The sequence below is a fragment of the Parasteatoda tepidariorum genome, chromosome 2, assembly GCF_043381705.1.
Source record: "Parasteatoda tepidariorum isolate YZ-2023 chromosome 2, CAS_Ptep_4.0, whole genome shotgun sequence".
In the NCBI taxonomy this organism is placed as follows: domain Eukaryota; kingdom Metazoa; phylum Arthropoda; class Arachnida; order Araneae; family Theridiidae; genus Parasteatoda; species Parasteatoda tepidariorum.
This window is the reverse complement of record NC_092205.1, coordinates 58,700,015-58,717,401: the sequence shown is the minus strand read 5'-3', so window position 1 is coordinate 58,717,401 and position 17,387 is coordinate 58,700,015. Positions and strand designations below refer to the sequence as shown.

General features: G+C 26.2%; 1 protein-coding gene across 5 annotated transcripts in view; it reads left to right on the top strand.

Annotated features, from left to right (window-relative positions):
* LOC107438548 (mucin-3A) overlaps positions 1 to 17,387 on the top strand; it is a 138,190-nt gene that overhangs the window by 10,540 nt on the left and 110,263 nt on the right. For 2 of the 5 annotated variants that reach the window (XM_043039612.2, XM_043039613.2), the window contains exon 1: positions 5,671 to 5,971. The exons of 2 other annotated variants lie outside the window; for them this stretch is intronic. In XM_043039612.2, the coding sequence (XP_042895546.1) occupies positions 5,942 to 5,971 (30 nt within the window). In that variant the 5' untranslated portion in view covers positions 5,671 to 5,941. Of the gene's footprint in view, positions 1 to 5,360; positions 5,972 to 17,387 lie in introns of those variants that run through there. One more of the 5 variants, XM_043039616.2, reaches the window with a different exon arrangement.

Here is a 17,387-nt window from a genome sequence, read left to right as displayed (position 1 = left end):
AGGAGGGTACCAATTTTATTTATTAGTTATTAGACAGAGAGCAGTCATGAAAGTGCACACGAAAAGTTGCGCTTCTCGATTATATGTTAGGGAAAATCTTGCAAAGTAAATCCGTAAAATGTTTCAATTTAGGGAATGAGGGAAATCTCAGTAATTGTAATTGGAATCAAATAGGTCGGGCGATTCCCACAAAGAGCAAAGGGAAAAATATCTTGCTTTTAATTAATGCATAGTTGAGCCAAAAATAGATTTAAGGACAGGATGTGAATTCAAAAGTGTGAGAAAGTGTCTCGATTAGAATAATAAAATAAAAGATTTACAGAAAAAAAAAGAATATATATTGCAAAATGCACTATTTGCAGATTTCGTAGATAAACCCTAATTAAAATAATATTTTTCTAAAAATCTAAGTCTTCGCTTTGAACATAATAGTATTGTGTTATTAGGAAAGTAATTTTTTTTTTTTTTTATGAAAATGAAAATCGATTTTCTCATAATGAATAAATATTTTGTCATATATCATATACTGACCATTCAGGTCTAATATATTGTGCCAACTTTCTGACAGTAGCATGATTCCACGGGCATAAAATTTTTGTTCTTTGCTGGCAAAAAACTGATCCAGCTGATGTTTGACCTCATTATTTGAAGTAAAGACTTTACCGTCCAAAAAATATTGCAGAAACCGAAACGGTGATGATGCTCTTGAAAATTAAAAAATTTTCTTGACGTTTGAAAAACAAACCACAGACGCCAACGCGACGGCACAAATTTCTTTCCGTAAGAACATGAAGAACCTATACGTCGAAGCTTGAGATATTAAACTTTAGGCTCTTCAAATGACTAAGAAGGTCGAATTCGATAAGTCTAATGTCTCAGAGATATCACGATTTGTTATTTGTCTGTTAGCATCAATTAATGCCTTAATTGTTTCTTCATCAGCTTAAACTGGCGAGGTGCATCTCCGTGCAATCTATTAATTGTCGTATCTATTAATTGTCGTACTTTAACCCCTTCCTTCTCGCTCCCGTGAAAATGACGGGGGGAGATTTCGCTCGCTATTTCTCGCTCCCGTGATATTGACGGGCTGGAGTGTTCAATAGTAATACGCCAATAAGAATAAAACTAATTCATTTCTTTTGCCCGGAAAACATTTTATTTCTCATTTTACACGCAATATAGCAGTACCAGGATATTTTTAAAGTAATTGTAGATAGTTTAAACTAGTTGCAGCACTAATCAAATATGTAATACAAATACAAAAGCCAAAAAAATAGGAGCTTTTATGACCATTTTCTAGAAAATTAATCAATTGTTAAGGGGTTAACAGCAATTTTACCATTTCGATAATAAGTAAGTAGGATAAGTATAATAAGAATAATTCGATAATAAGAATATGTCAAAAATTCCGCGTCTCACTTAACATTATTCGAAAGGACATCCACCCTAAAACGGTCTAGAATCAATCGAACTTTTTCACAAGCAAGCCTTGCTATATCAGTTGTCAAAATATATAAGTTAGTTGTAAAAATATATAATTAGGTCCTCTGTAGAGAAAAAAACAAAACTACTCTCCGAATAATCCAATAAAAGAAAAATTTAAAGAACATGTGTCATTTGTTTACTAATTTTTCTCCACAGGAGTTTTCATTACCTAACATGATAAAGCACTAGATTAACAATAGTATTTCCTTCACATCATTGAAAAGAAAAGTCAAGTTAAATACATAGAAAAAAAGAAAAGCTTCTGATCAAACTTTTATTGAAACAGCAAAAAATTAAAACGTTGATTTTTAGAAATTCTTTTATAAATACTGTTCACTTTCATTTTTAGCAAATAATTGAAAAAAATAATGTGACTGAGGATTAAATCGCGATTCGTTATTGTAATTCAAAATTACGTGGAAATGATAAGGAGATTTTAAAATGACCAAAACTCGGTGTCGCATCCTATGAGTTCGGTTTCTTTTTGCCCATATGGTCGGAGTCACATGCCATGTGACGAAGAGAAAAATTGCATCATATAAATTGAATCCGTCACTACTTACACATCTTTTTAAATCCATCGATTATTTTTCTATTTCTGAACATCGTTAAAAGATGGCGCAACTGGTCCCACTTTTTTTTCACAATTTTCACTGTAAGATTTCCCGCCTTGAATTGAAATCAAAATCATTTTGAATTTTCTGCAATTTCGCTTTCATTAGTGTTACCGCTACAGATCAAAATAGTTATGGCAGTTTTGTTATAAATGTGATTTTCACGCTCTGATGTCCAAGACATATTATAAAACGGTTTTAACGGTAAGGTTGAAAAATTATTCTGCAGAATATATTTTTACCTAATTTTAATAAACATTTTATGCAGATATTTATCTTAAGCACCTTAAAGCAGCAGAGTTAATATATATGTTATCACAGCGTACTTTTTTAAAGCAAAGCTTGGGTGCATCGCAGGGAAAACAGGAAATCAGTAGACGAGACATCTCATATTTCACCATCAATAAGTCAAGCAAAAAACTGCTTGCTGATATTAAAAAAAATAAGTTGAAAAATTTTTTTTCGTAAATAGAACACATATTGATTTTCAGCAATAATTTTTTTCCTTCTTTTCTCTTTCTCAAGTCGGAAATTTGGAGGGAAAAAAGAAGAAAAAACGGCAGAGAAGGGGTTAATGTTTAATACTAAATATATCAGGCTTATGTTTTCTCACTGAGTGATATTCATCATTGCACACGGAGAAAAAAAATTCTGGTAAAATGACCATACTGTATAGTAATGACACTTATGGTATACGCCAAACTATATTTCTGGTTAATAGAATCAACCGTATTTAAACCATTCATCTGGTAATCTTTCCGTTCATACGGTAACTGGATACAGGAAATTCTGTTTTTCAAAATTGAACATCTTATTACCACACATTTTGTAAAAAATACAAAATTGAAATGTAAATTTGAGAGAACAAATGGTTTTTATTTCATACTCTAAAGCATCATGATAAAATTACTAAATTTTACCCCATTTACCAAATTTTATTATATATATTATAAAACCATATTTTATTGTTAATTTTACTAAATTTCTTATCTAAGCGCCACGGTAAAAATTACCGAGTTTTTGGTGTTCCCATAGAGCCAGAAACACGATAAATTTTACCATGTTCCGGAGGTTTTAACCATATTTATTTTCTCGGTGCATAATGTGTGATTGTGATATGAAAATTTCTTCTGAAATTAAGAATATGGTAACACATATATATGCATAATGTGTAATATCGATCTGAAAAGTTACGAAAAAAATGAAAGGATAATTTTTAAATATGAAAAGCATTTACCACTATCTGTTGTTTGATCGTATCCTATGATTTAAATATATCAGTTTCCAGTTCACATTGATTTATTCATGTGTGATTTTCGTTTTATTAATTTGTGATTGCAATCTGAAAATTAGTAGAAATAAAATAAGGAGATTTTTAAATGTGAAAAATATTTACTACTTTACGTTTAATTTTTTGAAGAACTTAACTATGTTTGGATTCATTTCGATGATAATAATGTTTTAAAGTTTAACTGATATCATTGTTAACTTGTGCAATATATTCAAGCCGTGTCCAAATTTCAAAATTTTACTAATATTGTATATATTTTTAAATAGATTATAATAGAATGCTAGAAAAATTGGAATAAAAGAAAAATGTGCCCCTTAATTAATATCTAAAACCTCGAGGAAAAAAACGGATTTCTTTATTGCTTTGTAATGATATGAATATCGATATTTTTATTGCAAAATTATTTTCAAGAAAGATTAGAATAATAATATCAAGGCTATGAAATCAAATTAAAAAATGTAATTTTTAAAACAAAATCCAAATGTTAAATTAACTCAGGGAGAAAATATCTAATTTTTAGTTCCTTTCTCTTTTTTAATTTCAAATTAAAGTAAATGTTTGAAAATATTTAAGGACTAGCCGCCTAAGGCGGCCAGCTGTCCGCCACGCTAAAGGTTTTCACAAATAAAGGTTTTTAAAACATAGCAGGAAATCTGAAAATTAGTTGACAATTAAAGTGTTCCTGTTCTGCAATTTTGTCTTCATATCCAGTTCTGCTGCAGATGTGTTATAGCTCTTGAGGATGTAACTTTGCTATGGTACCTAAGGCCTACGGTAACCTAACCTATATAACTATCAGGTGGAGACTTGTTTTTTTTTTTTTTTTTAAAGTCCTCAGAAATTGTAAAAGCATACAAAAGTTGCTTTCGAAATCATCATTGGCCAATTAATCGGGTTTTTAAGAAGTCAACGAATACTTTAGAACAACAATTACTATGAAAGCAAATCATGAAACTTCAATATTAAAATCTAAGTGCTTACCTGCAAACTGAAACTTTCTGAAAATAACTAATTACATTTAATAAAAACTGTTAAAATAAAGAATAGAAAAACCAAAGAGATCCAAGGTAAGTGTGATCGTTCCTTCAAAAACAATTAAATTCCTATTTTATATATTATATAGCTACAACGCTTAAGAAAAAAAAAACTAAATACATGAAAAGAACACGAAAACGAATTAATTTCTTATGGTATCACTTTCTATTTCTATATAATTTTTTTATGGTATTAATTTTTATTTCTATATCGCTACAAAAATTATCGTCTTCGCTTAAGGAAAAAAAAAAAAAATAGAGCGTGGAAGGAAGAAGAAAAACTTATTATAACAATTATGAACAGCGACAAATATATCAAAGCGAAGCGTTCTACTTACGTATCGAATGCCACATTTTTAATACAAAAGTTAACTTTTCTCCACTTTGATAAATGTAAACTAATGCGAACCTTACAATTAAATTATTAATTCCTTCGTATATTATTGGTTTAAGTAGTCGAAAATTAATATTTCAATTGTAAGGTTCGCATTAGCATACATTTATTAGTTTTTTTAGTATGCCTCTTTGAAGACGAAAAAGCATAGATTTTCTTACAAAATGACTGATAACTAAAAAACTAATCCAAATTTTTGAAAAAGAAAAAAAATACTTCTTTATTATTTCAAAACACAATTATGTGCCGAGTTTCGTGCCTGGGCGAGGCTTCTGGGGCGATATATTGTGATTACAGACAGGCAGACAAACAGACACACACACAGCCGCGTTTATTATTATGTATAGATAACTATCTGAGCCTTCAATTTTAAACATCGAACCGACATCGGAGTACAATCTGGTGGCATATCAGCAAAACTAATTAGTGTTTTTTCTTCTCGCATTCAGTTTATAAACATCGACCAAGTGTATCAACAATTAGAACATAAAATTCCAAAATGAAGCTATATTTTAATACAAAACAAATTATGAACTCCAAATTTCCCTTATTCTGCAAAATAAAATTTTCAAATTGTGAAAACTAACAATCAAAATATATATTTTCTATACCACAAAGCTCCTAAAACACACACCAAGTGTGAATAGCATCCACAGAACAGTTCAAAGAACAATCTGATTATCGTAGGAGGATGAGCATCTTGCTCTTGGTACTCCCCCAAAGTCTCATAGAATTTTGGCAACCATTAAAACCGGTGAACTGAACTCACAGAAAGTAAAAATTCCAATGAACAACTTGGCGCACCTGTTGGATGCATTTGGCGACCAAAAAATAAAACTTTCCCTCCGTGTTTTTTCCGATCAGGTAACCTGTCTACCTCGAACATATGAATGTCAGTTTGGTAGAAAAGAGTAAAGCGGTTGAGAAGGAGATATCAACGTATTTTGTGTCAGAAAGTTCGATCGAGCAGGCGAATTAAACTTATGGAATACGATTTGTTCGAATCCAGACATTCCTACTATGTAATCAATGCACCTGCGGAATAGAGCAGCGGTGTGGAGAAGAATATTTACAACAAAAAACATGCGTTGGGAATAGATAAATCAAAGGCGCTGCGAGTATTATGGCAGATGTGAATAGTACTGAACATCTGGTAAGTACCATATTCATTATCATTTATCCAATATGTTGATACATCAAAGTGAATTAATCATAATGATTTGTAATTCAATAGCTGTTGTTGTGTGAGTCAGAAAACGTATGGAAAAAAAATCGTTTTAAATTTAATTAAATTTAATTTAAAAGATCGTCTGAGCGTGTTATATTAATTATAAAAATTTTATTGCATTAAGACAGAATTGGAAAATTTTGATAGAAAAAATAAAGTTACATATTTGCGTATGATTTAATCAAAAGCACACTCTACGATATATCAATGATATCAATTATGATTAGATTTAAGACATAACTGAAAAAAGTGAATTTTCAAGTTACTAAAGTACATTCTGGATATTCTTTTTATTGGATGTATAGAATAAAAGTGAATTAAATGATCTGTTAAGGAATTTTTTAACAATAATTAAAACAGAACTGAAAAACTTTACTTGGTTAATTTTCAAGTTATTGACGATTGTTCTAAATATTCTCTACACTAAAAACATCAAATTTGATTGAAAACAAACTCAACGATACATCAATGATATCAATTCTGGTTTCGTGACAGAACTGAAAAAGTGAACTAAGAGAAGTTTTCTAGTTATCGACATATCTAGTTATAGTTATTCTGAATATTCTTTGTACAGAATGTATGGAACACAATTGAAAGTGAATTCAACGATGTAGAAATAATTTCATTTCTTTTCTTAAAATAATTAAAATAGAATTTCAAGACACTTGGATTAATTTTTAAGTTATTGACCAATATTCCAATTATTCCCCGCATAAAATTTGATTGAAAACAAGCTCAACGATATATCAAGAATATCAATTTTCATTGCAACAATTAAGACAGAACCAAAAAATGAACTATGATCTATTTTTAAAATTTTTCCGAATATTTAAAATACTAAACTATACTCAAATACTCATTCGATTAAAAGGAAACTAGTTAACCAAAACTTATCCTATTTCATATAAATATACAAATGAACCTAAGCATTAAAAATTAGACACAGCATAAAAAAAGTTAGATTGATAAAAAGATTTCAAATCATTTAAGTTTTTTGGGGGGAAAACCGCGAAGCTAATTCTTATTGCTAAAAATTGCGAAACGTACAGAGTTCCAAAACTAAATATTAACGCGTCCTTTCCTTCGATTTTCTAATCCTTCTCCGCTTTCTTTAACCATTTATAAACATTCAGTTTAAAAAAGTCTTTTAATAAAGACATTTAAAGGATCGTGGTTCATCTGGGTAGCGCCTTACTCATTTTCTGGACTTTTGTTTTAAAAGCATAACTAATTGTTGCTAAAAATACTGACAATTTCTTTTCTCGAATCATACCTCTAAATTCATTATATTAATTACAAAATGACAACTTTCGACCGGATAAAACTATAGTTAACCTGCAAGTAAATTACATTCCGTTCTAACGAAAACTAATTAAAAATAATGCAATATAATTATACGACATTTTAGTAAGAAATAAATGGCCAACTCACTTAAAACACTTTAACTAATGATGAAAAAGAAATGAATTGTGTATATTGGATTGTAGAAATGTAACCTATTTAACACATTTCTTTCTCATTTAAAGACGTTTATTTAATTTTTATTTATGAGTTATGATTTAACAATTTTAGTTTAATGATAAGTTATTTTTTGAAAGCTGAAATATTGTGTAATTTTAGAATTTCATAATCATAAATACCTTTGTGCACTTCACAAGTTGTTCTAAATGTCTTTACAGTTTTTTAACAAACTTTTCTTGTTTCAAAAACTTATAAATAGTTTAAAAGTTAAGAAAAAATTTCTGTTATTGTAAAAAATGTTCTTTTTTAAAAATACATTTTTATTTAATTAAATATTTGAATTAAATTAGAAAAAAATTTTGCGCTAGTTAATTTTTTTTAATAAAATGTACTTATAAGTTTAATGTTTTATTAAGCTTAATGTTTAATAATTAATTTTTGTTAAGTGAAGGCAAATGTTTTTGCGTAGTTGTTATGGAAACTTTAAAAAAATGATTAGCCTTAATTAAACAAAATAAAATATCTTCAGCAGAACATAAAAAATTCAAACAGCGAAATATTAAGAAGAAAAGCGAACCTCGTGAAATATTTTTTGTTCGAGTTACATATTCGACGTTGTTCTGATATATATTTTGACGTTGTTCTGATTTTGAGTCATAGTTATAAACATTCGTTAAATACACACTTGTCTTAGGAGGCACATTTGAACAGCTGCATAAAAACCCATAACATGAAAAAATAATAAATTTTCTGTAGATTTTCTAGATACGACACCAACTATTAAATATATTGATTTTCAACCTCCTGAAGATATTAAATGTAAATGTATTTGTTAATAATGTTTTAGCTTTCAGTACGAAAAATTCGTCTAAGTTTTAAAATTCAGGAAGTAAAAATAAGTATTAGTTTTATTTAGTACTAAATTGAATTTATGCGTCTTACCAAACAGTTTGTAAACCTAATAGCATATGTTTATAGTATCCTGGATGTGAATGTAATCTAAATATTTATAGTTACCATGGACTATTTGTTCTAGGTCATTCGTTTTAATTCAGTAACGCACCTGGCTTTTATAAGAATATATATTTATAATAACGTATCTTATATTGTACACTTGTTGCAAATTAATGAAGTAATCATCGATATTTTACATCTAAGAATTTTAATTCAGTTAGATCAAAAATTGTTACTAAAACGATGTTATGTTACATGATGTTATGTTACATAAGTGTGTTCATATTGAGGAGGTTCAACTGTATTTATATTCAACTGCATATACAAATTTTCAGTTCAAATTAAATGAAATGATCCATTTTACAATATTTTATATCAAAGTTTCAAAATAATGCACATTAAAATATTTTGCTGCATTAAGCACAAAATTAATTTAGCGAAGTCTAATTCTTGATATATTTTCCCTTGTTAATTATAATTAAGGATAAGTCGTTAATGAATATTTTAAATAATGAATATTTTAAATAAAATTTGATTTTTTAACAATTGAATTTTTAACACTTTTTATTAACTTAGGTAAAATTTGATTAAAAATAAGTGATGAAAAATAATAATATTGAGAACATTGTGAACATAATAACAAAAATGGTATTATAAAATTAAAATGTAATTATTATATAAGCGTAATTAAAATATAAACGTTAAATATTTTTAAAAAAAATTAAAAAGCCAAAAAACAAATTTGTTCCAAAATTCCAAAATATTTTTTTCCGGCTTTTTAATTTTTCCTTTGAATTTTTTAAATATTTTTTAAAAATATTTTTTTAAATAATTTCTTTTCTTTTCCTTTAAGAAACCTTTATATTTTTTTCCTTGTTAACTTATTTTATGAGTTTTATCTACTTGAAGCTTATGCTTAGTAAATAATACTTATTTTTATTTATTTTTTTAAATTTTCTTCGTTAATCTCTCTTTTTTTTTATCCTTTTCGTATTTATTGTATTATATATAAATTTTCATTTATTGTGTTTAATACTTCTTACAAGTTTTGATTCTGAAAAATATAAATACATTGATTTTATCTAGAAAAAAATAGAACTTTATAAATTAACTCTTGCATTTAAAAAATTATAGTCTACGACGTTTAAAGTTTACCATAAATATAAGATTTTATAGAATAGTAAATAATAATAATAGTATTGGTAATATTAATACAATGGTTGGCAATGGCATAACACTTAACCCAATTTAATTTTTGTATAAAATGTGAAATATTGTATTTAAACACTATTGTTAATTGTCTAACATTGTCTAACAAATTCCCAATTTTTAATTGTTATTCGTTAAAAACTATAATTAAACGCTTATTCTCGAGAAATAGAACTTTTATAACAAAATTGCAGCAAAAAAAAATCGCCCACTTTTTTAACAATATTTTAATATTATGCGTCTCAAAATCTTAACAAAGGTGTTGTAAAACGTTTTATATTTTAAAGCACAATAAAAATAATACCTAAATTTATAAATTAATCAATAATAATTATGTATATATTCGATGTTAACATTAAAAAAATGCATTTTATAAGATTACTTTTAACAGTCATAAATTAAACTGAGTGGTAAAAAGTGGGGAAGGGGACTCGTTTTTCTATTGATGTTGTTGTTCGTATGTTGTTCTTCTTATATTCTTATGTTTAATGTTAAAGGCATATTCTTATTAGTTGTTCTTATGTTAGAATTATGCTCTTCTGTTACTTCATTAGTGCTAAGATTTTAAAAATTTAGTCATTCCTGGCGAATTTTTAGAACATTTTGAAATATTCCAGCTGTAATAGATAATTATGTAGTTATATTTAAAAACACAATTTAAAATTGTTAACGGAAGCTCCGAGAATGTTTTGAAGATTATTATTTTATTTAAAATTACATCAAAATGAAATTTTTCTTAAAATAACTAAACATTTGTCTCACTTCGAGTTTTAAGGATTTGGGATATTGTAGAAAAATTTAACATCTTCAGAAATTGCAAATGTTAAACTTAATCCCTATATTTTAGTTTAAAAAAATTTATATCAATAACCTTTAAGCCAGGTTACTTTGAAATAAATAAAAAAAATGTAAAAATAACCATGTTTTTAATTCGTAGTTTAAGAATCGAAAGACTAGTTACAGAATAAAAATGATTAAGTTAATAGTTATCTAGGATGAATAATTATTATTTTATTTTTCTTCTATTTTTATTAATTTATTTTTAAAAATATCTAGAAGTCATTGCCTTCTCTAAGTAATATCCATTATTTTTTTAATGGAGACTACAAGTTATTTATTTCAATCAGATGTTGCTGTATTTGAGGAATGATATTAAAATAACACTAAAGTATAGTATTGTATGATATTAAGAATACTATAGGAGTATAATGATGAGATATTATTGTAACACTTTAACATCTTCGAAAATTGCGAACGTTAAATTTAATCCCTTATTTATATTTTAATAAAAAATTAACAGCATTTTCCTTTAAGCCATGCTACTTTCACATAAAAAAATACAATGTTAAAAAAACTTTTTAAAAAAAATATTTTTTTAAATTTATTTTAGACTCTGAATCGAAAGATTAGTTACAGAATAACACTGTTTAAGATAATAGTTATCTAGGATGAATAATTTTCATTTATTTTATTTTTCATATATTTTATTTTATTTAAAAAAAAATTTTCAAAAGTCATTGTCTTCTCTAGAAGTAATATCCGTTTTTTTTTATTGGAAACTACAAGTTATTTATTTATTTCAATCAGATGTTGTTGCATTTGAGAAATGATATTAAAATAACACTAAAGTATAATATTGTATGATATTAAGAATACAATAGGAGTATAATGATGAGATATTATTGTAACACTTTAACATCTTCCAAAATTGTGAACGTTAAATTTAATTATTTATATTTTAATAAAAAATTAACAGCATTTTCCTTTAAGCCACGCTACTTTGACATAAAAAAATACAATGTAAAAAAAACTTTAAAAAAAAACATATTTTTATATTTATTTTAGCCTCAGATTTGAAAGATTAGTTACAGAATAACACTGTTTAAGTTAATAGTTATCTAGGATGAATAATTTTCATTGATTTTATTTTTCATATATTTTATTTTATTTTTAAGAAAAAAAATTCCAAAAGTCATTGCCTTCTCTAAAAGTAATATCCGTTATTTTTTTTTTTTAATGGAAACTACAAGTTATTTATTTATTTCAATCAGATGTTGTTGTATTTGAGAAATGAAAAACCCGACTTCGAATTAGAACAAGCGTAGAATAGGATTTTCAAGCATGATATGCGGCGTGTAGCGGCAGTCATAACAATTGCCGGCAAAAGTTGTTGCAGCGATCATTTTTTGAATCCAAATAATGAGGTCACTCACAGCCGGCAAAATTTGGAAAAAGCTCTCGAATTTGACCGACTAAGTTCATTAATAAACCATCTTTTTTTATTATTATTTTTAAACGAGTAACTGAGTTTCGAATTCGAAAGTATAAAGCTTCACTTATTTTTAATCTAAACGAATGTTTTGATGTATTGATAGTATTTTAAAAAAATTATAATTCGAATATTTTATCGTTTCAAATAATGATTTAAGCTAGCTATATTTGTGTTTAATGAGTTCATTCCTTTTCTTGGAAAATAATTCCGAACAATGGAAATTAATAAAAATACAGATTGTACTAGTGTAATGATTGAAAAAAATCAGTTCAAATGAAAAATAATAAAAATAAAAATCTTACTCGAAAAATCATTTGTGAAATATAGATATATTTAATTTGGTCAAGAATTATAATTTATTTTGCTGCTTAAATGACAAAAATATTTAACAAAGTGATTTAAAAATAACAATAGATTATAAAAGGATAATATTTTAAACAAAAAATCTTTTCAACTTGATACTTTAAACACTCAATCCAAATAATGGGGTCACTCACAGCCGGCAAAATTTGGAAAAAGCTCTCGAATTTGACCGACTAAGTTCATTAAAAAACCATCTTTTCTTTTTATTATTATTATTATTTTTAAACGAGTACCTGAGTTTCAAATTCGAAAGTATAAAGCTTCACTTATTTTGAATCTAAACGAATGTTTTGATGTATTGATAGTATTAAAAAAAATTATATTTCGAATATTTTATAGTTTCAAATAATGAGTTAAGCTAGCTATATTTGCGTTTAATGAGTTCATTCATTTTCTTGGAATCATAGTTACTTTAACTAAAAAAAAAATCTTATTGGAAAAATCCTTTGATGCGAAATAAAGTTTGATTTCATCAAAAATAATTATTCATCTTTCTATTTAAATAAAAATAACTCCTAACAAGGGAAATTAATAAAAAATACATATTGTACTAGTGTAATGATTGAAAAAAATCAGTTCAAATGAAAAATATTCTTACTAGAAAAATCATTTGATGTAAAATATAGATATATTTAATTTGATCAAGAATTATAATTTATTTTGCTGCTTAAATAACAAAAATATTTAACAAAGTGATTTAAAAATAACAATAGATTATAAAAGGATAATATTTTAAACAAAAAATCTTTTCAACTTGATACTTTAAACACTCAATCCAAATAATGGGGTCACTCACAGCCGGCAAAATTTGGAAAAAGCTCTCGAATTTGACCGACTAAGTTCATTAAAAAACCATCTTTTCTTTTTATTATTATTATTATTTTTAAACGAGTACCTGAGTTTCAAATTCGAAAGTATAAAGCTTCACTTATTTTGAATCTAAACGAATGTTTTGATGTATTGATAGTATTAAAAAAAATTATATTTCGAATATTTTATAGTTTCAAATAATGAGTTAAGCTAGTTATATTTGCGTTTAATGAGTTCATTCATTTTCTTGGATTCATAGTTACTTTAGCTAAAAAAAAAATCTTATTGGAAAAATCCTTTGATGCGAAATAAAGTTTGATTTCATCAAAAATAATTATTCATCTTTCTATTTAAATAAAAATAACTCCTAACAAGGGAAATTAATAAAAAATACATATTGTACTAGTGTAATGATTGAAAAAAATCAGTTCAAATGAAAAATATTCTTACTAGAAAAATCATTTGATGTAAAATATAGATATATTTAATTTGATCAAGAATTATCATTTATTTTGCTGTTTAAATAACAAAAATATTTAACAAAGCGATTTAAAAATAACAATAGATTGTAAAAGGGTAATATTTTAAACAAAAAATCTTTTCAAATTGATACTTTAAACAAGATGAGTAAACAAAAGAGCAAATTGAACTAGGGTATTGATAACATGAATTTTAACAAGAACATTGAATGCATTGAATTTTTGATATATTTAAAAGATATATTTTCATGTTAAAATTCGTTTGTGTGTTGCATATGTTAAAATTGCATATAAGAATGGATCGAAAGATCTTCAAGTCTAAAAAAATCTATTATAAATCGCAATTTCAAAACTTATTTGTAAGTCGGTTTTTAAAGTTATAAATCTAAAATACTTATTTGAGGCTCGAAAAATTTATTCACAAAAGAAGAACAGGTGAATAAATGAAAAATGTATTAACCAAAAAATTCGTGGCTAGAAGCAATTCTTCGAAAAAATTTTCATTAATTAAAATTACCTAATTACCTAACCTAAAGGAAAATCTAAAATAAATCGTAATTTTAAAACCTATTTTAAAGCCGGCATAAAGCAATAAATCTAAAATATTCATTTGAGTCATGAATAATTTATTCACAGAAGGAAACGGGTCAATAAATGAAGAATATAATCGCAAAAAGTAACGCGTTTACGCTCAATGTTTCGAAAACTTTTTATAATATCTTTAATTTAAAAAATCTTTCAACCAGTTCGTTATAAATAAATTTGAAAACTATTTTAGAACCGGCATAAACTACATACTCACTATATATATGAATGTATTCATAAGCGAAAAACAGAATAGGATAAATATAATATAATAGCAAATATAAATGAAAACTCGATGTTACGCAGAAGTATTTTTTATTATTTGAAAAGTTTGTCATCATAATTATTATTTGTCAAATATACTATTTTTAAATATCATACAAAATATTAAAAAAATAATATTAGTATGAGAATAATGTGATAATGCATAAGTACTTAGTAACATTTAACATTAACATAGTAACACTTTTCCGTACTCGTGAATCTTACAGCAAATTTGTTAATTTTTAAAACATCATATTAACTTTTTTTTTTAACAATAGGGACATTTAAGACAGATTCTGAAATGTTTAAATTTTGTGTCTAAGAAATTGGACATTTACAGCTCATAGACATAGCATACGAAGACAAAATAATCCTTCTCAAACTTACAGAGTGCCAATTCCTCAAAACTTATTTATTGTTCTCGTTAATTAAACTTATTAAATTTTTACTCCATTTGTAAATAAATTTGAATCTTGTTTCCGTTGCTTTGAAATTATTAAATTGTATTTTAAGGTAAGGTTAGGTTACTTTGTAAGGTTAATTTTTTAAAAATAATTTTGATAAAATTTATATTAAAAAAATCAAATGTACAATGGAAACTACATTTATAATTAATTTGTATGCTGTTGTTTTCTTAAATACCTCGAATGGAAAATTGAGTTCATTGTTAGATAGTTTCATGGGATTTGGTTTAAATTTGATATTTAAAAGAGAAAAAGCCCATTTTTAGATTGATTTCTAAAAAAATGTGTTATTTTAGGAAAATGGCGCATATATTTTTAATTTCAATGTTTTCTTTTCATTTAAACCAAGTAATAGAAAACGTTAATTTTTTTTATTCTTAACTTCAGATAGGTATTTTCTTTTTCACCCTTTCTATCGCTTCGTTTTGATGGGGAGAAAATTATTGAGGTCACGGCTATAGACACCTGTTGCGTTTGACTGATCTGTGTCGCAGACGACCTTTTAAGGTTGGTAGAAGAACACCAAAGTTCCATGTTCCATCCATCTCCTTAGACACATTAGAATTCTTCCTAGACTTTTAAGTACCTTGATCTTAAATGGAAAATCTTAGATATCGTATTAAGACATGAGACTGCTTTAAATATCGTAAGAACAGATAAAAATTTTTACTTTAAAATCACATTAGTATGGGATATTTGTTTATTTGTATCAACACGGGAAAACGCCAGTTGGCACTACATACAGTTTTGTACCATCGGTAACTTCAATAGCTTTCAATGATTTTATTTAATGATGGATAATATTGACATTTTAATATCCCGATATATCGCAGAAAAATATCGATATTTCACGATGTATTGCGATGTTTTACCGATTTAAATAAGTTACATTTTTTTATATTGGTCGATATTTTCGTTATGCAATTGAAATTCATCAACATAAATGATTATATCATATGTGATACTTATCTTTCTCGATAATGCTTATTAATAGTATCTTATTCTATATCATTGTAAGACATGATGTTTGGAATATATCCTGTAAATACTATTTCAATATCGTTATCGCAATGTTTAAAGATATTATTATTTGACTTAATAACTCATAGTCGTTTACTTAACCGATTTTTAGTTTAGAGTTTGTTTTGGATATTTTTTTCACTAAAACTTCTGTTATTTAAATTATAATCTTGATCACAAATATTGCGTAGTAAAATATATATTTTTGTAAATATATTTTAATTACTTACTGATTATGAGAAAGTTTCATATGCATTCATTAAATTCATGTTAAATTTACTTTTGAGTAATAATTATTTGTAAGGTATAAAAGCAGATTTTAACATTATGATAAACGTGATTGCTTCTACTTTTGTTGTGTACAAAAACTTAATTTTTGAACTTTTAGTAAGAAATATAGTGTTAAATAACGAATTCAAATGTTACAGAACAAGCAAAATTTAATCAAGATGTAACAAATATTTTTCTTTCTTTTTACCTGCCATTTTGAAGTAAGAAAAATAATTCTTTGAATAAACAATTCTACAAACAGAATATATTTAAGGATTACTTTAAATTTTTTTTGTTTTATACTTTTAAGTTTGAAAAAAAAATTTAAATACATTTCTGAAAGAAAATATTGAAAGGCTGAAATTTGTTTGAAATAAACATGTAAAATGAAAATTGGAAACCATCATAGTATAAAAAAAACCCAGTTTAACATTTAGCTAAACTTAGTAAACGTACGATAAAGTTTAAACACTTTGAACGGATTAGTTTATGGAAACTTTATAATGCATTAGAGTTTTTATGCTATTGTTTCGTTATCGATAGTTTAAAATGTATGCGTCCGAGATGTATTACGTGACTAAAGTTAAAGAACAATTTCTTCAAACGAATTAAACTGTAAAGAAGAACTATCGTACTCATTGAAGCGAAGTCTCTCTCTGCCATCACGAGTTAACGAATCGGCCACGCGTTCGATGTTAGGAACTATGAAACAATTTGGAAAGTTTGGCACCAGTTTGCGAGGGATGTGTTCCAATTTCAGGTAAAAGTAGGAAAAGTAATGGAGGTCAGGAATTTAAGAATTAAGTTTAAAACTTTCGTTTTCATAAGCCGCTCAATGATTTGTATTTTCTTTAGAGCTGTTGTCTTCAAGTTGCGCAGTCGTGTTTTCTATTTAAAAAAATTTATTCGAGCTAGAGTTCGAATTTTGTACGAATGTACACACCATTGTATTGTACACTCGTTAGCTACACAAAATTTCTCTTCATACGCCTTATTTTATTTTAGTTACCACGCAATTTTTTGTAAGAAAAAAGTTTTTTTTTCACTGACTGCTTGTTATCCTGTATATTAAACAATTTCACGAAAAAATCTGTGTCGATTTACTATGCAATGCCACAAAAAATTACCTTCAAATTATTTTTCATACTTTCTTTATGAGTATAAAATAAGAAATCAAAACAAATGGAAAA